This window comes from Parasteatoda tepidariorum, chromosome 2 (assembly GCF_982258835.1).
Source record: "Parasteatoda tepidariorum strain Cologne lab strain chromosome 2, Ptep-v5.0, whole genome shotgun sequence".
NCBI classification, from domain to species: Eukaryota; Metazoa; Arthropoda; class Arachnida; order Araneae; family Theridiidae; genus Parasteatoda; species Parasteatoda tepidariorum.
This window is the reverse complement of record NC_141756.1, coordinates 2,355,917-2,377,126: the sequence shown is the minus strand read 5'-3', so window position 1 is coordinate 2,377,126 and position 21,210 is coordinate 2,355,917. Positions and strand designations below refer to the sequence as shown.

General features: G+C 27.1%; 1 protein-coding gene across 3 annotated transcripts; it reads left to right on the top strand.

Moving 5' to 3' along the window:
* The first annotated feature begins 1,091 nt into the window (after positions 1 to 1,091).
* Positions 1,092 to 21,112, top strand: Sras (Ras converting CAAX endopeptidase Sras). Of its 3 annotated transcripts, XM_016071793.5 has the most exons (9): positions 1,092 to 1,471; positions 1,579 to 1,684; positions 4,575 to 4,655; positions 6,381 to 6,441; positions 8,500 to 8,558; positions 10,675 to 10,783; positions 10,864 to 10,932; positions 18,345 to 18,407; positions 19,797 to 21,112. In XM_016071793.5, exons 1-9 carry the CDS (start codon positions 1,359 to 1,361, stop codon positions 20,003 to 20,005), a joined length of 870 nt encoding a protein of 289 aa, XP_015927279.2. In that variant the 5' UTR covers positions 1,092 to 1,358; the 3' UTR covers positions 20,006 to 21,112. The 3 variants fall into 3 exon arrangements, with proteins under 3 accessions (XP_015927279.2, XP_042902985.2, XP_087012891.1); XM_043047051.3 differs by lacking the exon at positions 10,864 to 10,932 and having other exon boundaries at positions 1,190 to 1,471; XM_087156765.1 differs by lacking the exons at positions 1,092 to 1,471; positions 1,579 to 1,684 and adding an exon at positions 1,782 to 1,921.
* Positions 21,113 to 21,210: the final 98 nt, after the last annotated feature.

The following is a 21,210-nucleotide window of genomic DNA, read 5'->3' as shown; positions in this document are numbered from 1 at the left end:
TCTAACCATAGGAGGGCGGGAGTGAACTTTATAGCTATTTTAAGTTCTAGTCAATTTTCTTGTTATCTATAATGAGGTGAGAAATTTAAATACCTCCACAAAGTTTGGTTCTTCATTACTGAAGCAGAGGGGGAGGGCAAAAAAAACGTTTTTGTCCCAGGCCCAATAAGGCTAAATCTGGAGCTCTAAACTAGCAACCATCGAACGGACTAGGAACAGAAAAATAAAGTCATTTTGACGTCACGTTTCTACTCCTAGGGAAAACCTGTAACCTCGCGCTTTCGAACGGATTTTGCTAACGGGATGCGATCTTCATTTTTCCTCCTATTTATCGGATGTCTTTCACCTAACACTTTGCTGGTGAAAGAGATTCGAACGTTCGAATAGGATGCGTTTAACGCTGGGATTAAATTAGATTTCCGATTTCAAAAATAATTTTTACCCAGATATTTTATGATTTTTTATAATCATTTGCCTAGATATTTTATGAACACATTTCAGACGTAATTTTTTCTCTCACAAATTTTTTATTTCATATAATAAATCGATTAAATAATTAGTTGCTTGCAGAATTTATAATAAAATCTATAATAATCTTGCACAACTATAAATAAAACGTGAAAATTTTTTTGTTCCAAATTTTTGTGTATTCTTAGCCATAATATGTTTAGTCATAATATGTTTAATAGTTAGCCATAATATGTTATTGTCGTGTTTTCATTAACTTCTTCTTAACTATCTTGTAATATTTTCAAAATATTTGGAGCAAAAAATGCATCATAGTTTAAAGAAAAACTCGTTTTTTAGTAAAATTTTGCTATTTTTTCTTTAAAAAAATTGGTGAGTTCTAACTGAGATTAGTACATAATAAATAAATAGGATTACTAAATCGTATATAATATAAATAAGAATTACTATAAATTGTATAATATCGTTGTGCAATATAATCGTTTTTAAAAATTTTGTTCGTTCGAAATAACGTTCGACGGTTGCGAGTTTAGACATGAAGGGTTGAGACATGGAACCGGTCTTCTCCTATGGCATATTCGAGCGTTGCAATCGCGAATTGCAAACTTCAGGGTTACTATCATGTATTCCAGTGACCGACTACCGTGGTTTCCAGTGGTCTAAAAATTTGGGAAAGTTTGCGGAGTTGAATGGCAATGGATTGAATTTCTGGGCCGGTTTCGTACTTCCGGGACTCTGTTTCCTGTAAAGTTATCACATGTTCTGTGGTTGTTATGGAGTTGTTTATTATTAAACATTTTAAAGAGAACAGATGCCGAATTCACTATTTTTCGTGATGTGTATAAAACTATGGTTATCGAGCTTATTACCCCCTAAATGAGTCCGAGAAAATGAATTTCTCAAACAAACATTATTTAGGATGTTTCTCCAATGTTATGATTTGCATTCTCCTTGCATGCATATACGTAGGAAGCTTATATATTTGGCCAAATACTCATGGAAGGTTTATGCTGTTTTTTTCTTCTTAGTTTTGTAAAAAAAGAAAAGAGGGGGAGGCCTCTCCAGTCTTTTTAAATATAGGATTTCTCAATGATTTTATTTTCATTTCAGAGATCACCCATCAACTATAAAAAGACGTTTCCTTAGCGTTTTCATAATTTCATTTTTCTCTGCTGTTGTTGTTTATATCTTTGCTGACAGATCTTACTTTGGATATGTAAGAGCAATTTTTTTTCTCAGTACTACCTTTGTATAATTATTTGATAGTAATTATCTAACATATAAATTGTAAATTTATGTTTATGACAGAACACAATCTGTATTAATCTGTTATACTTTGGGAGATTACCGTATCCTGATGTGTGGCAGAATAATCACCAAGTCTTGGCAACTTCCTGGCAGCGGCCCTCGAAAAACTAAAAAAAAACATCACGGAAAGGAACCAACTCGAAGGGTATAACCCGTTTTTTTCTTTAAAAAAATTGCAAGCTTAAAATTTATTTGGTACCCTGGCGATAGCAGTTGGCTCCACAGATCACGATATGGAAATATCCCCTTATACTTTTCTGGATGAATTTTCTTGGGAGGATTTCCGTATCGTGATCTGTGGTAAAACTCAAAGGGCCGTATCTACTCATGGCAGATATTTCTAGGTATATTGTGATCTCTAAGTGACGTATATTGTGATTGCCAACTACAATCGCCAAGGTGCTAAATTGATTTTAAACAGGAAACATTTTTAAGAATAACAAGTAGAAATTTGCCTGGGGGTGGCTGCGAGTTATACTCTCTGAGTTTGTACGTTTCTGTCACTTTTTTTTTTTTAGTTTCTTGAGGGTCCCTGCTCTGAAGTTGCCAAGACTTGGTGATTAAAGACACCGCATATTTGCTCATTCCAATAATATCTCAATGTCATATTCGTGTTAAACTTTTTTTCTTCCTTACTTAGTAAATAGTTTTGTTTAAGTGTATTTCAGATATATTTTTTCTCTGGATTAGATAAAACAAATTTTTTAACTTATCAACTGAGAACTGAAGCATTACTTATAGCCCATTTTAAAGAAATTTGTGTTAATTACTAAGTCTATGATTATTTTAAGTCAAATTAGAAAGTTATATGTGTGGTAATACAACTAAATTTTTATGGACCTTTTATATTTCATTTTCTTAACATATTGAATCAAATACAAAAGAGTGGCATTAATTATTATGTTTCTACAGATATTGATTTATCATGTTTCTGCAGATTATCATGTTTAAACTATTCTGCAGATTAATGGGAATTAATCAATATTCTGCAGAAGCATCGCATAATTCCCATTAATTATCCAATGTTTCTGCAGAATATGAAAGTCAGTGTTCTTATATTATTTTTATTTGGTGTCTCTGAATTGTAGGTTAGGCATAATTTAAATCATGTGATAACTTGTTTTTTTTTTTTCTTAGAAATCATTGATATAAGTCAACAATATTATTTAAGATAAATTATAAATATGCTATTAAAAGTATATTTATAATCTATTATACATGATTTTATTGTTTGTTTGATGATATTGATATATATGTAAATTGTTAGTTAATGTTCAAAATAAAAAAATTTTAAAAAAGAGAGAGAAATACTAAATGATGAAAGAAATACAAAGCTTTTAAATATAATATTTTAATTTTCCTTTAGCTATATGTAAAATAGTTAGCTGTTTAATAAACACATTTCAATTATACCCATTTAGTTTTATGTTTATTTTTATACCGTAACTTTTAAAACTGATTAAATGTGTGGTTTAGGAAAGGCTTGTTTTGTCATTGATTTTTGTGATGAGAACAGTTTATTTTTTTTAAATTTTCTAATTGAAATTAATTTATTCTTCATTTGATAATTTTACAAATACACTAGAGTGTTAATCAAAATAATTATGATTTTATATTTTAATTATTAGATAATAATTATTATACTTAACCTCTACTTAAATCACTTGTTTTACGAATTTAACTTTAATTAACCTCTTTGGTTAAAAATTCTAATTATTTTAGTTACATTGTTATTAAATAATACTAAGCTTCGTTAATACATTGTATCTGAGTCGTAATTGATAAAAGTAAAACAAACAAAATCTGATTAATCAAAATCAAGATTTTTTGCCAACTCGAAACAGAGTTAGTACCAATCTCCTGATTACATTTCATAAATCTTTGGTGAATTTTTAAATATAAACACTGCTTGAAAGTAGTGACATAGCTGGCAAAGTTGCAAGAGACAGAAAATTCATGAAAAATTATTAAAAATTAATTTCAGAGTAAAATGCTTTTGTCTTTTAATTATCTCTAGTTTCATTTGATTTTTATCGGCCCATTAACTTCAAATTATTATTTGATATGCTTAAAAATTGAACAGAATGTCCATTATTATTGCATTTAGGGTTTTCTTTTTATTATTTTTAACAAATTGGTGAGACTGTGAATGAAAAATGTCTTTTATAAAAACGCTTAAAATTTCTGCTCTTTAAACAAACTAAATTTCACCAACCTAAAGAACCCTTTTGCTGTTATTAATAACTGGAGTATTTATCGATTTTCGAGTCAATATGATCTTGCCTAAATCTGACAAACTAAATATAACCTTAAACTTTGGTGTAAAAAATCGCAAAAGATGTGTCAAAAATCAGGACATTAAAAGGTTTGCTATTTCCCTACATAGTTGGAATTCTAATTGCAGCTTTAGGTTTTCTTCTGCTAATTAAAATTACTCTCTTCATCTACCAAACTTAATTTTTGAGAATCATTCCATATTTTATTGTTATTTCTTATATCCCAATAGTTGAAAATTTATTCTAATTTAATCTTTTCCACTCTGGAGTTCTCACTGAACTTCCTCACTTGGTTTTTATCTCCTATCTTTTATTATCTTGTTCAAATTTGTTCCTGTTACCCTATTGGTTAAACCATATGCACAAGTTTGTCTCTGCTTCTCTACTATCATTTAGTGTTAAGAAGCTGAGGAAAGTTCTTGTTTATGGGACTGCATCTATAATATGTTAATTTTAAAACTTTTATTTGTGCTTTATTCACTTTTTTTTTTTACATCATAACTTTTTTATTTCATTTTGCAGGATGTCAGTTACTGGTCACTTGTGGGTATCCAAGCATCAGGCTTACTTCAAGCTATAATAATACCTTTGTTTCTAACTATGGTAAGATTATTTTTAGAAATTTATTATTGCTATTATTTTAATAGCAGTGTTCTCCTTAAGCGTTTTTGGAAGGGTGGCCTCCTCTTCCTTTTGATCCCCTCTTTTCGCTTTTTGTAAAAATAAGTCACCAGCCCTTAGGAACACTGCCTTTTTATTCATATTCCTTTTTTTAAAAAAAAACTTATTACTAACTGTTAAAATAATAATTTCACACAAAAATTATCTGTGTTTATAGGTTTAATTCTGATTACTATTACAAATATTTACTTTGTTAGGATTATTCTCAACTGCTTACATTTTTATAAGTTTCTACATATTACAGGGTTACCACTCCACAGGGAGAATAGGGAAAACCTGTAAAATACAGGGAATTTAAAAATCACCTAAAATAACAGGGATAATGCAGGGAATTTTGAGTTTTTCCTTACAAACTGGAAAAATACAGGGAATTTCATTTCTTATTTAAAAAGTGGTGTTCACTCAAAGCGCAATCTAAGCAATATTTAAGGATGATATTTCTGCTATACTAAGCTATTTCATTTACTGTAGCATTATTTGTTTTAAGTTTTTACAGCAATTAAAACTAGTATAGCTAGACTAATATAGGTCACACAAGTGCACAGTAATTGTTGTGTTTCCTCTTTGTATAATATGTACAGAGAATTTTTTTTCCAGATTTGAGTGGCAGCCCGATATTAATAAATTTTTTAAGTTATTTTGAAACTATTTTTTTAAATACGTACTTTTTTTTTAAAGCACCTTTAAATGTTTATCTTCTCATAATTTTCAGTATAAATTATAAAAAAAAGTCTTTTAAGTTATTTATCAAAAAAAATTTTTTTAGTTCCTTTTAGTGTCCTTTTCTGTGCAGAAGCACCCTGCCTTTTTTTATTCCTAGGGAGAACTCTGGTGTACATATTTTGAATTTAAATCCTTGTAATCCTCTCTCAATGAATCTTAGTAGGCCTCATTTATCTAATAATCAACTTAGTCTTAAATAGAATAGTAATGGTTAGCACATATTAAATATTAATTAGTACTTATTAAATAAAAAGTTTACTATTTTGTTTGGAAGCTAAATTTAACACTGTATAATCTGATAGTCATTGAAGGAATATTGAATTAATTACTGTAAAATTTTACTGTGAGTCAAAATCTTAGAATTTGGTTTTATATAATTTATGGATCAAATATAATTTCTATTATGATTTTCTCATTTCATGATTGTAAAATTTTACAAAAAGAAAAAAAAAATGATCTTACAATAACTTATAATTTAGCACTTTTCTTTTTTTTTAATGTTTAGCAAATTTTATCCTCTAAAAATAAATTGGTGTTACAATTTATTTTAAGTGTTACCTTAATTTTAAGTGAGTTGTACTATTTAGTGCAGTTGTAAAGTTTATTATCATTTTTTTGGAAATTATATCGAATTTTAACAAAAATATATTGGTATTGCATCTCTTAATCATACTATAACAGTTAAACATAAGTATGGGGAAAAAATATTTTAGATTAAAATTAGTGTTTCACAAGAATAAAAGACATTTGGAATATTGAATTCAAAATATGGTATTAATTAAAACTATTTGATCCCAGAATGTACCTTATAGATATTTATATTTTTTGTGTTATTTTTTATTTAATGTTTGCATATTTTTTACTATTTTTATATAAAAATAAAAAAAAGAAGTGTTACTTACTTACATTTTGGTGTTATTGCAGGTTCTTTTTTTGGGCCCATTATCTTTGCATTATAATGATGGTCAATATAGTACATTTTTTGGTAAAAATTCTCTGTTTTTTTCTTAAAATTTCTTTTGCCTTATCAAATGTCATTGCAAATAATTGACATCATTGTAAAACTGCTAGTGATGAGTGTCATAGTTTTGCTCTATTTTCTTAGGCAGTATTTCAGAATTTCTTCTATAATAATTTTTTTTTTATATATATATACAGAAGGCAAACTTTTAATCAGTGTACTTATTCTTGTTATGTTTCTTTAAAGAAAGTTTGTCATTTTCGAATTAGGTGCTTTTTCCTAGAAATGAAAACGCAATGTAAAATTATATTCATGAGATTTAAAATCAAGATTCGAGATTTCTATAAACACGATTTTAAAGTCAAATATCGAGATGCACATTCACAAAATTTTAATAGCAAATATCGAGATTTCAAACAATTTTAAAATCTAACCTGTGATTTTAATCTGTGATTTTAAAATATATGTCGAGATTAGTATTCACGCGATTTAAAAATCACACATTGAGATTCATATTTACACAATTTAAAAAAATTAATAAAATCTTGCATCGACATTTTTATTAAAATGTTGATAACATTCTGTGGATGAATGCTTCCTACTTACACTTTTTCCTGCTCAATTTTCAGGTATTTTTTCAATTACTTAAAAGTATTTTTGCTTATAACATTTTTGGATTTCTAATTTCAGTTATTTTACCAAATTCATCCCTATAAAATGAATCTATATAGAGTTCTATAACAACTAAACATTTTTAAACAAATTTCACCAAAATAAGGACAAAAGGGTTGGAACTAATTTCGAGAGTTAATCAACGCGTGCAGAAATTTTGTGTGAAAAAGTATTTCATTTTATCTTGTAATAGAATTTCATAAATATAAATACTTGTATTAGTAATCATACAAAATCTAAAAATGCATAGCTAATACCTTTTCCCTTTAACGAAAAATATTTCCTTTTTATCGAAAAGCATTTTTAAAAATAAAATTAAAATATAAAGAAAAAACTCAGGGTAATTTATTTTATGTACACACAATATAATAAAAAGTTAATTTAATAAGTAATTTAAATAATCTAAATCAGCAATGATGTATGTGTATATGCATGTACGCATTTGAAAAATGTAAAGGCACACCTAATATTTTAATTAAATGAAAATTTACAGATTTAACATTAGTTTAGATTAAAACAATATAGTTTCAGCACAAAATATGATTTAATATTTAATCAGAAGTATGCTTCATTTTTTAGTGATATTCATATTTAGTGAATTATTAAAAGTACATGAATGTTAAACATTAAAAAAAATCACCTTTTATGCTGTAAAAAGTAGGGGGGGGGGGAAACACAAACAGTAAGCAGCTGAGCATAACAAAAAATAAGTTATATCACTGAAATACAATTAAAATAAAATTGAATCAAAGAAACAGTTCCTACTAAACTATGAACCATAAAAAAAAACTTATAGAAAGCAAGAAAATTTATATATAGTACCTTAAAATCAGAGAAATGTTGCAAGCTTAGTCTGGGAAATTTTTTCCACAGTTTCTGTAGCCATTCTATGTACTTTTTATGTTTAGAAATGTACTTTATAAATAATAGTTACAGAAATATATTAATTAAAAACCAACATGCATCTTACTTAAAGTCTCTAAATATAAGCTGTACACAATTTGTATCCATACAACTCTGAAACAAAAATCATTCATATGTTACTGATTTTCACTTTGAATAATTCTTACTGAATTTCAAACTTGACATTTTTGTTTATAACATTGAAATTCTGATTGAGTAAATTATAAATTTAAAATGTCTCTATTCTCACAAACTGCTTGGTGTATTGAAACATTTAATTTTTCGCACACTATTTTCTCCACTATTACACTATTTGAAAAGGTTTTATTGATATAAGTAGCAAACATTTTATAAATAATCTTTTAAAACTTGCTAAGACAAAACTGCATCAAAATAGAATAGGTCCACATCCAATGAATATCATTTTAGTTTGTTTTATATGTCTGCTTTTGTTATTATTGTCAATGCTGTATTAATGTTCATCTAAGTATCGTTTTTCTTATGTAGATTTTAAAGTTTGGATACATTGCTTAACTAATGTTATATGGTTAAGAAATCATGTGATAGTAAGTATTAGATATCAAATTATGTGTGTTTTTGACAATTAATAAGATTTGTGAACTGAAATGATTGCTTTAAAAACAGAAAAATTTGATTACTGCTGCTATACTATGTGAGATTGTCTTTTCATACAATTCTGCTAAATCATATGTCTTATACACAGATCTAAAAAGGAAAAAGTCACACATGTATCACATTAAATTGGTTAGAACTCGGGGGTTTAAAATAAACCCAGGCTTCTTTTTTTTTTTTTTTTTTTTTTTTTTAAAAAATGTCTGCATAACCATCCAAGATAAATTCCAGTAGGGTTATTTTTTATTTTATTTACTTTTTCGAGGCATTTTTTAAGATATTGCTTGGAATTAAACTTTTTTGGTTAAAGTCTTAATGAAAATTTAAATTTTTGTTTCAAAAGTTATTTTTTAAAAAAAACTTTTATTGCAAAATAATGAATTATCTGTATAAAAAAATTAGCTTTAGTTTAGTACTATTTTTTCCTATAGATATTAATAAAAGATTCTTTAACCATAGATCAAAGCATATTATTGGGTAAATCAAAACAAAACATATTATCATTATGAACTGTTTAAATGGTTTCAGAGAAATCTATTTATATTTAGATAAATTATATTACCTTTAAGTGATAGTTTCATTTTCTTGTTAAAATAAAGCCAGTATACCATATGAAGGTAAACTTTATACTGAAAAATTAAGGAAATTTTAATGATATTGATATTTAATGAAATGATATTCTGACTGTTTAATTAATGATATTCATTGTTATTTGATTTGGTCTATAAAAGTATGTATCTATAGAACTAATGTCACTTAGAAAATTCTAGAATCAACATTTGTATCATTCACTTCAACATAATTAATCTATATTGAGATAGTTTTCTATTGCTCAGTATTAAAGTACTAAATTTTGTAGGGAAGGTCATATATATTTAAAATCAAATAAGAAATAACAATTGAAAAACAAGGACTGTTTTTGGTCATGGTTAACATTTGATTAAAACAATTAAATTGGTTAATTTTTGGTTAAAACATTTTAACATAAACTTGTGTAGTTTTTTTTTTTTTTTTTTAAGTCAAAAACCCTGCAAGAAACTGGTCTTTCTCATTGATTGACTGGTCTTTCTATTTGATCTAAGGTTCACCACTTAAAATAACTGCAAGGACTGAAAATAAAGCTTTAATTGTTTCTGTATTTAGTTCAAGGTTTGTTTTTGTTGTATTTGTCTCAGTTTTTTTAACTGCTTCCCTGGTTATCCCCAGTTGACTCAGGTATGTATATATTGCAAATGATTATTATCCCGAGAAAACTCTGGTGTAGCAGAATTTGTCAGTATGTTTTGTTTTATCACGTTTTTACTCGGCCGGAAGAAGAAGAAAAATTCTGCTGTGATTGGCCAAGTATTATTTTGGGAGCTTGTGGGACTGCACACGTATTTTGTGCTATTGTATATACGATAGTTGCTGAATTTACAAAGAAAAAAAAAGAGTTTAAAAAAATGGTATATCACTTCACCGCCGTTTGAAAAGTATCACTTTGTGTTGTACTTTGTTTTAAAAACTATCATACAAAGACTAATATATTATTTATATTTATCATTTGCCGAGAAAATTCGGGTTAGTAAACTAACAGAATTAAATGTTATCTACAAGTGAAAAAAATTAAAATAACAACTTTAAACTTGTGTATTATGTTTTGTTTTAGTTCCTTGTATTTATTAATGGAATAAAAAAATATGTTGACTTTCGGCATTTTTGAAGCAGTTAAAAGCTTGAAAGGAATAATGTTACCCTTTAAATGTTTATTTTGACTGCTTCTATTAAGTGCTGCTCTCTTAATTGTTTAAATGATTCCCTCATTTTAAAAAAGAAATTATATATTTTTTAACTTAAACAAAAATAGTTTTTATTACTTTATTAAAAGGAATGATACTTCCTTCCTTCATTACTTGGAGCAGTTTAATTAGAAAATTCATTATGTGTTGTGTGGATAAATTAAATATGCATGTAAAAATAATTTTCATTTCATTATTTATTTAAATACATTTTGCCTAAATGTGAAATGGCATTTTGATCCATTAATGTTTTAATTACTTTTATTCTTAGGCTCCTATTTTTGAAGAATTCACTTTCAGAGCTTGTATGTTGCCAATATTAGTGCCATGTTTTGGAAATAAGACTTCTGTGATTTTATGTCCATTATTTTTTGGCATAGGTAAACTATAATTTATAACATTAATTTCTCTTAGAAATCGCATTTCTTTAATCAGCTGTTTTCATTTAAATTATTTCAAGCTCATCTGCATCTTCTGAATGAAAAATTAGCTCGTGGAGCAAGACCTAAAGTAGCCATTCTACAATCTTGTAAGCATTTTTTTTTTCTTGTCCTATTTGTTTTATTTATAGAGTACTACAGGGTTGCCACTCCACAGGGAAAACCTGGAAAATGCAGGGAATTTAAAAATCACCTAAAATAACAGGGAAAATGCAGGGAATTTTGATTCTTTCTTTACAAACTGGGAAAATACAGGGAATTTTGTTTCTTATTTTTGTCTTTTGAAAAATGGTGACCACTCAAAGCGTAATCTGTGGGATATTTAGCCATGATATTTCAGCTATACTAAACTATTTCACTTACTATAGCATTATTAAGTATGTTCAGCTAGTTTCCCTCCGATTAAAACTAATAAATATAGTAAGCCCTATGTAGCTCACACAAGAGCACAGTAATTGTTGTTTCCTCTTAATATATTGTGTATAGTATGTACAGGGAAAACATAGGGAATTTTTTTCCAGATTTGAGTGGCAACTCTACTAGCTGAATACCCGCTCTTCGCACTGGAATATTTAAAAATAAATGGAAAATCAGTATTGAGAAACACCAAGAAATCATGAAATGAAACTGAAAATCATGTACGGGCACAATTAAAGAACTTGGACAAACCAGATAAGTGATATTTTTAGGGGAATTAATGAGAATTAAAAAAAATGGTTGAATAAATACAGGTATGTTTAATGTAACAGAACTGTTTTTGCTTTCACATAAATTTTAACATAACTAATTACATCAGTTTTCAGTATGCTTGCATGATTTTTATTTCAAATTAGGTAAACAAATGAAAACAAAGAAATATTTGTCCCGCTTTCTAATAAATTGATAATAAAATAGTTCAGATTCTACTTTTTTTTCTAGTTCTGAAAATGTCACTAACCTGTTTCTTCCACTAAGTTTTTCAATTAATATAGCTAAAATAATTTCAATTTTTTTATTTAATGTTATATGTTATCTTTGGTGGCTTTATGTTATTGAAGTAAACAAAACTCGTTATTTCAGGGTTCTCACGGTACTTAAAAAACCTTGAAAGTCCTTGAATTTTGTTGAAAAAAATCAGGGCCCTGAAAAGTCCTTGAATTCTGCCATAGGGTACTTGATTTTTTTGGAATTAAAATAGTACTAATCTTTCTTACAAAAAAGCAGTAAAAAAATAATAAATAAATTCAAAGGAAAATTATAGAAATTCTGATAGAGGCAATTTTTAATGCTTGAAGTGAAAAGGGGTTAAAGAAGATGTAAAACTTTTCTCTCCTATTTTTTTCACACCAGCCTATTGTTCATCTCTCTGATGTTTTGAAAGCTGAAATTTCGAGCAAATTTTAGGTTTTGTAGTCATATTTTTCGAATGATATATAGTCTTTAATCAATTTAGAAATATGTTCAATGTGTTAACTTCATTATTACGAGAGGTTAATATTGTTATCCTATTTGTTCTTTTAATTTACGTATGAAGGATAATTAATTTTTTATCATTTATAATCAAATTTTTGCATTTAATTTTTACTACTAATAAATAAAATTTAGCTCTACAGATTTTATTGATACTGAATAAACATTGTGATTCACATTAAACTGATTCTTAATTTACAGATCGGAACTCATATAAAATGTTCTACAAATTGTGATTTAAATAAAAGTGATTAATGACTCACATATCGAATATTACTTTAAATTGATTTTCAAATTACTAATAAGAATTCATATTCACACAGGATTCACACATCATGATTTCAATTAAAGTTATTTCTGAATTATGTAACGTGATACGTATTTAAGTAATTTCAGAATCATGCCTCACAATTCTCATTCTAGTAGTTTACAAATCACGCATTGCGATTCACAAAAGAGATATTTAAGAGTTACCACTCGCAATTCTCAACAAAACGATTTAAAAATCACACATAGCTGTTCTATATTGAGCACCTTTCGAATCACAAATTGCAGTTTCCATCAAAATGATCACAATTCACATGAAAACTATTAGCTAATCTTGCAACAGAAATTAAAATTGAAGTGATTTATGTATCACATATTGTGATTTACGTCTTGTTAGTTCGTGTGTTTTGTATAATTTGCTATTCATATTGTTTCGATTTAAGAAACATACACTGCAATTCAATTTACAAATCGCACATTGTGATACGTGATTTACATAATCTTTGAGACTTCACCTTTCTTATAATTTTTATTTACATATAGTATATCTAGATTCGTGTAAATGCGATTTAAATATTTTAGAGAAAATAAAGCTTGGTAAGTCTTAGTCTCTGTAAAATATTGTTCTACAATAGATTTTATGTTTAAAATCTAGTTGACATGTAATTTAGCATATAATTGTAATATTGAATAGGTCCTTGAAAAATTTGTTTTTAGGTCCTTGAAAGTCATTATTGAAAAGTCCTTGAATTTTTTTAAAAAAATTTAGTGGGAACCCTATGTTTGTAATTCATACCATTGAATAAAGATAAAATGTATTTAACATCTCATGGCGTGATGCTATCGCTCAAGTCCGATTCATGATAGTTAAAATTCCCCTTTCGAGGGGCCGTAAAACACTTATTTCCAAAGTATAGGTATTAAAACTGCTTGATGCAGTTTTGAAAATCACCAAATATATCAATTTAATATTTTATACCTATATAAGTATATTTTGTACTTATTACATAACCCTTCAACATTTGACTTTATATGTATTTGTAAGTGGCAGCCAACTAAATCCGAATTTTTTTTAAAAATATATATATTCGAACTTTATAAGGATTTTGGAGCCTGACCTTTTCTCTATCTGACTTTTAATTTGCTGTTAAAATATTTATAAGTAGTGGTGGAAAAAATTTCTTTTATTTCCAATTCTTTAAAATATTAACCTTTTAGTTGCGGCTAGTCAGGTGAAAAAATTCTCCTCTCGTTACGGCGCTTTTTTGCAGAAATTCTTCCCCTACTCAGTCAGTGGGAGGTAACTACTTTAACCAGCTATGAATAGGAAACGTTTGTTGTAATTTGTGTGTCATTTTTCTAGGAGGCAAAAGTAGTAGGGTTGTTATGTACAACGTTATTGTAAACGTTTTGGCGTAGTTATGCATACTTTGGCTTTCTTATTTGTGACGTTTAACACATTATAAGAAGAAATTAAAATATAGCTTTTAATTAATTTTACTTAATAAAGTGATGTTTTTTCTAATGCAAAGAAAGCATTCATTTAAAAATTATTTAAATATTTTTCTAATTTAATATAAAATGTATATTTTATTAATAAAATAATAAATAACTATTATAAACAAATCTCTTTCAATTTTTTCGAATAAATAAAGTATTATTTGATTGAAGTTCAATTCTTATCCTAAAATCTTAAACACACTAATTAGTTTTTACAATTTTGAAAAGCAAATTATTAAAATTTTAAACGATGAACGTTGTATCTCTTATACATTTTTGTAGGTATTTTTGTCTGCTAAAAAAATAGCAAATGTAGATTTTGTTTTGTTAAACGTTTTTTATTCACTTAACTTGTTAGTTCCCCCCCCCCCTTAGAGTAGCGTCTATAACATTCGAACAATATTATAATATAAATATTCTTTAATTAAAAATTTTCTGAGAACGTTTTGCCTTCATTTCTGAGAAATTCATCAAGATTTTACAAGAATATTTTATGGAAACCTTATTAGAAATATGAAAAATAATTATAAAGGCACTGAAAATATTAAAGAATATGTTTGATATAAGTTCAAAGAATAAAAAAACTCCATTGTTTATCTTTTTTACAGCAAAAATATTAAGCAATAAAAAATTTGCCACGTTTCTATTTACTTTATATTTGAGCCCCATATTGAAAGAATAAAGATATTATCCAATTTTGAAATATTAGCTAATTTTATAAAGTAATAAATACAAAATAATAATACGAAATAATAGTAGTTATCAGTGCAATTTTAGATTGATTGGTTTTCTTTACACTTTCCTTATTCCTTTTTTTTTTTCTAATACAAGAAGGAATATTCTTCCTAATTTCTTATTTATTTTAATTTTTTTTTGAAGTAGGAAAGGTTTTGTTCAAAAAAAGTATCCCCTGAGTTATTTCACGTAGTCATGACACTGAGAAGTATTTCACGATTTCCATGTCTATAGGAATCATCATCAATTGTTATAAGACTCATCTATACAAGTTCTATTGACACAATGATTGTAAAACATACATTTCCTTTAGTCATGGTGTGGTCTTTCTTCAGGTGTTTGAAATAACTATTGTTAAGAATTTTAAAAATGACAGAAACCAAAATAAATAATAAGAGCCCTCCCAAAACCCGTTCTGGCCGATAATGCAACAATAAGCAGGAAATGCCACCTCGCCTGAGGAAGAGGCAGGAATGATATCATTTACCTTTATCTTTTAGAGAAGGAGTAATAATTTATTTTGTGGCCAGCAAGTTAAATTATGACAAACTATAAAACTCTGAATAGAAAAACTTCGTCGGAACTTGAAAGAAGAATTTGTCCTTGAGAACTTGAAGCAAGAGGCGAGAAAGATACCTTTTTAAAATAGTTCAGTAATTTATCACATATAAATATTTGAAAAGTAGAGATAGTTTCAATGTGACTGAACTTCCTGTTCAAGGTCACGAATTGAAAACCTTTCCATAGATGCTCCCTCATCTTTCCACAAATATTTAATTTTTTTCCTTTTCAGTTTTTAACAGTATTTTTTCGCAACAAATTTATAATATAAATGTGTGTTTTTTTTAAAAAAAGGAAGGAAATCTGAAACATTTTCTTAGCGGTTTCAAAAGTTAGATTCCATAAAATTACCACTGAAGAAATTTAAGCATGCATTCATCTTTTTGTGCGCACTAGATTCAGAGTTTCAAACGTTTGATAAGATTTTCCTTTTAACCCTAAGAAACAGCATATTACTCAAGTAAAAAAATATACAATACTTTGTTTTCATAATAATTTTGTGCTATTTTAATAGAAACATAATTTAAATGCATAGAAGATAACTATTTTAGACAGGGTGACATGAACTATTTTTGGCCTTAAAATTTTTAAAGCATAAAATTGAAATTGTGTATTTATATGTTTTTAATAATGTTACTACATTTTTAAAATAAACATATAAGATATTAAAAAATATTGTGATATATCAAAATATGGAATTTTTCAATACTATTAAGTACTTTTTAATTTACAATACCAAATATTCAACATTATATCCAAAACCATAGCCAGGATTTTATATCCTTTTCAAGATAGGGTTTTTAAATTTTTTTTGTTAATGTTAAGTTCATGCATATACATAATATATTTAAAATAGATGACACAATAATGATCAGATAACGGTCAAATTCTTGAACTTGGTCCCTAATTTTTTTCTCTGTAGCATACAATAATAAACACAGTCCGAGTTTTAATGACTTAGAAGTGCTCTTCAAAATGGAAAAAAATCTTAAAAATGGCTAATAAATGAACTTTAATAAAAAAATATATTTCATTAAACTGGAATACAAAAAATAATTAAACTTCATTTACTCAAACATACTATGTGAAAATTGATATTTCTTTTAATAATTAATTACAAAATATTTGAAAGTTATAACTTCGAAAAGATCACGAATGAAATGAAACTAGTACTTTCAAAGGGAATGAAAGAAATTTTCATACCTCGAAACTAGCCAACTGATAATAAAAAAGAAAAATATTTCAGCCAAATCGAATCAAAAGTGAGCACACGTGAAGTCTTTTTTCAACAATAGGAGCAAATTAAGAAATGACAGGTGCGATGGCGTTCTAGTAGAAAAGGGGAAAGAGAACCACCGGTACAACTGCTGATCCAGTGCCGCAATAAGAGAAGTTTTTTCTACTGGTACATGTGCTGTACCGGCCGCAAGCAAAGGGTTAATACCACTGAAAAAAATGTTTTCTGAAACTACGGAAAACCCATTGTAGAATTCAGAACCAATTCGCCAATTACCATAATACCAGTAGTACATATTACCGTCTGTATTACATATGAATTAAGTGTCATCTGTGAATGGGAATTTTTTACGATTTTCTTAAACAAATTTCTCATTAATCTTTGTTCCATGAGCTTGGCTCTTTAGCACATAGCTTGTTTGATTTTACTTCAATTAATACACATTGTCAATATTAATTGAGCTTTAGTGTCAATAATAATATGCAGAAATTTTTTTTACAATTACAAAAATGCGAATAAGTATCTTTTCTACTTATTTTTGCTTTTGAGTTTAGAAGTTACTTTTTTTGTTTCTAATAATACATATTACCAACATTAATAAGGCATCATTGCCATCAATGATAGTATGACGATTTCTTACTGTTGTTCTAGACAAATAAATACCTTTACTAAATACCTTCACTCCATTTCTTTTGTTTTCTAGTATATTGCTTATTTCTTTTATTTTAATATGCATATACTACCTTAATTAATTAAGCATAATTGGTGTAATTAAGCCTCATTGGCACCAATTTTTTATGTTTCTCTTAAACGAATTAATACCACTTTCCAATTAATTTTTGCTTTTAAATACATAAAGTTTTTTTTTTCTATTCCATTGCCGTTGATTTTAAATAAGTAATTATTTAGAAACACGTTTAAAAGAGTTAATATAAGCCCGTAGTATCAGACAAGGTGTAAATTTTGCGACATAGACCACGCGTGCTACCACATAATGTTCATTGAATTAATCTGACATAGCAAATATTATATATTTAAATGCGTGCAATAAACTATTTTTTGATCAAACAAAGCTATAAGTTAGCAATTATCTCTGGTGTATCTTTAAAATATGTGAAAATTGATGCGTTAAATTTAAAATAATGGCCTTCTGCTAACCAATCAGAAAATTCCATTTGGTTTTTCGTCACCCTGCTAGAATGATTATCGTAGAATGTTCTAATTTTGGCAGTGACCTTCCTCGTTCTTGAAACTATCTGTATGCCAAATTTCATCGCTTTCTGTGGGATGGTTTAGGAGTCTATAAAGGACATACGTACATACACAGACATTCATTTATATTTATATATAGAAGATTAGGCTCCTTATTGAGTACTGAAGAAGGCAAGTGAGAGGGGTTGAATGCTTTCTAAAGGATTGATAAAAACTTAGTCTTGAAATTTTCATAAAATATTGTGTGCACTTTAAAATTAATATTTTTTATTTTGTATTAAAAAATTATTTACATATTAAACTCTTCATATATTAACTATTAAAATAGTTATTTATAAAGCAGTTTATTGAGTTAAAGTTCCGAACGTATTTTATAGTAATTTTTTGCTAAGGTTCAAACTAAACTAATAATTTATGACATTCATAAGATTTATAACATAAAACATTCGTATTTATATAAGAGTGACCACCCTTGACTAATGATTTATTCATGTGATACTGTATCCAAATAATTTGTTATTGATTTTCATTCTTTTACAGTGTTTCAGCTTGCCTATACTACAGTGTTTGGTGCTTATTCATCTTTTCTCTTTTTAAGAACGGGTAAGTTTCTAATTCCATATTTTTTTTTTAAAAATACTTATTTTTTTAATGAAAGTTTCTTAGATTATTTTCCATCAATGTATAACCTGGTACAATTGTATTAATCAAATGAAAAGAAAGCATCTAGTATGATTCTAGAACTATACAGAAAGCAGATTAGAACTTTCTGTGTTTAAAGATACTATGCAGTCTTTAGTGTGACCCCCAATTTACGATACGTAATGTTCTGTTAGCTATCCTATAGGTGCAATATTTTATTACCCTTAGAATGTCGAATTAAACCAATTATTTCAATCTGAGTCACCAAAAATCATTTTATTTATTTATTTTACATTCCCATTAAAATCATTTGGTAAACACATTTTAAAAATGTTTCCTCTTTCTGAGCAAAAGGCTTCTATTATTAGTAAATGTTTCAAAGAAATAATTTGAACCACTATTTCTTCTGGTGTTACCACACATTAAACGTGATACTTGTATTTATTTTTTTATAACAAGTCTTTATAAATTTATATTGTCTCCAGTAAAGTTTGCTAAAAAAGTATCTTATAGTTATTCTTATAAAAAATATGTAAGAGTTATTTTTTACTCTCCATAATATTTTGCTGTTCTAGAGCATTATATTTAATATATATATTCTAGCTACTTATATTTAATTTTAAATGATTTACAGTTCAATTCAAATATTAAGAAATGCTAATTTTTTGCTAAATAAAAATTATCATATATTTTACCCCATTTTCACGGTACTGTCGACGCTCGACACAACGACCCTAGTCACCCGGACAAAAATTGAAATTCTAACACGAGATTGTTATATCCTGGTTGCATAAAAATACTCTAAATATTTACTCATAGCTAAAAATAAATTGACCCATTTTAATAAAGTATTGATTTACTTTAATAAGAATTTGGTAACTAACAGAAAAATTGGAAAAAGCGCACCTTTTTTTCTACATTAATGTATGCAATCTATAATACTCCATAGGTGAAAATGCATTAAAAATAATATGCTGGTTCTGGCTGCCATTTTCGATAAATACTATACATCAAGAAAACAGCAAAGACCTTGAAATTGAAAATAAACACACTGACATTTCGCAAAAAGAGTGAATACCATTTTTAAACAAGAACGGTATTGTATCCTTTGAAAATAAAGTTAACTGGCCTTGTCTTAAGATAAGAATTTAGGGGTGTTATACATTTATTGTGGAGTAACATCATTGGAAGATTCTTTGAGATTTTTTCTAAATCAAAATTTCGGTTGCTCTGTTGGAATAAACGGTTCAGTGTTGATATTAAAATAAAATAGCTTCTATGCATTAGTAAACGAGACTCATTGTACGTTATAGTTCAACTGTAATAGTTAGATATTGTGTCTTTCTACAGGACATTTTGCTGCCCCTTCAGTAGCCCATGCCTTTTGCAACCACATGGGATTTCCTGATTTTGGCCAACTCCTTGCATTAGATCAACCAAAACAGTCCATAATTATGATGTGTTTTGTTGTGGGTCTATTTCTTTGGATTATTCTTTTGAAGCCTCTAACTGATCCAGAATTGTATGGTAACTCAGTATACTGGCCTGTGATGTTGTGATTAGTGTGCTTATAAATATAGGTGCTTATATGTTTTTTTTTATATTTTCATTGTAATGTCTATTAAAGTTTTCTAATAAATGTTAAATATATTTTTATTGCATAAAAAATTGCACTTGAAATAATAGTGTCTTGAATATATATACAATCCCCTTTATTTTGTTTAGTTAACATTATATGTACAACTTGCTTTGCAATATTTTTATAAATACTTACTTTTCAAGATATACAGAAAGTTTGCCTGTCATATAACAGTAAAAATTATTTTTCTAAAGTATTACAGATAAATGTGCAAATACTTAAAAATTGGAGACTAAATATTCAATATGGACCCTTATTCGCAAAAAAATTTCTGATTTGAAGTGAAACTTTTATTTATTTGTATGGAAATTAAATTCAAATTAATCTTTCCATTGTCTTTTTTATTTTTGGTAATTACATACGTTGAGAAAAAAAAATTTTGTTGTTTAATAAGACTTAATCTGTGTCATATCAATTGTTTCCTTTTAAGTACTTGAAAAATTATGTGTATCACTACAAAAAATATCAGAATAATTGCTCATTAACTACAGAAAAGCATCTTTGCTTGTTAGCATTCTAGACTTATAAAATAAAAACCCACAATAATTTCAGCATTTAAATTATTCTTATCAAGTACTCTATTCTTTTCACTTAAGTTAGTCATTGTAATTTTCTCAAACTATCAGTTCATCCCGGATTTTGAAAAACTCATACTTTTTTAAAATAACACAAAAACATCTGGAAAGTGGAGCCTACGCTTTTGTGGGATTTTTGTTTTAAATCTTAAATTCACTTTTGTACTTTCACAACTACTGTATATTTTTTTTTTTTAATTTTTTAATGCTTTAAAATTTATTTAACCATGTACCTACCTCACAATACAATAAAATAATTTCAGTTCTTCTGTCTTCATGTTTGTTGATTCAGAAAAAATGGCAGCACATTATCAAAAATTAATTTTAATATTTGTGCCACTTTTGAAGAATAAGTTATCAGAATAATAACTAATGATATGATTAATGAAAAAATTTTGAAATAGTACTGAATTTTGATTTAAGTTTTATTAATAAAATTCATCAGTCTTAAATGTGTTGTGTATATCATTTTATATTATAACTATCATCAAAAAATATTGTATTTTAACTAAAATAATTATACCTTTCATTATAATTTTATTGAGGAAAT

What these genes read in the sequence shown, in the direction of transcription:
- Sras (XM_016071793.5), top strand. Translation starts at nt 1,359, where the DNA reads ATGAATTTCTCAAACAAACATTATTTAGGATGTTTCTCCAATGTTATG. An exon ending in GGTTAAGAAATCATGTGATA is followed by an intron (nt 8,559 to 10,674) that starts GTAAGTATTAGA and finishes TTTTATTCTTAG; the next exon opens with GCTCCTATTTTTGAAGAATT. An exon ending in TCCATTATTTTTTGGCATAG is followed by an intron (nt 10,784 to 10,863) that starts GTAAACTATAAT and finishes AATTATTTCAAG; the next exon opens with CTCATCTGCATCTTCTGAAT.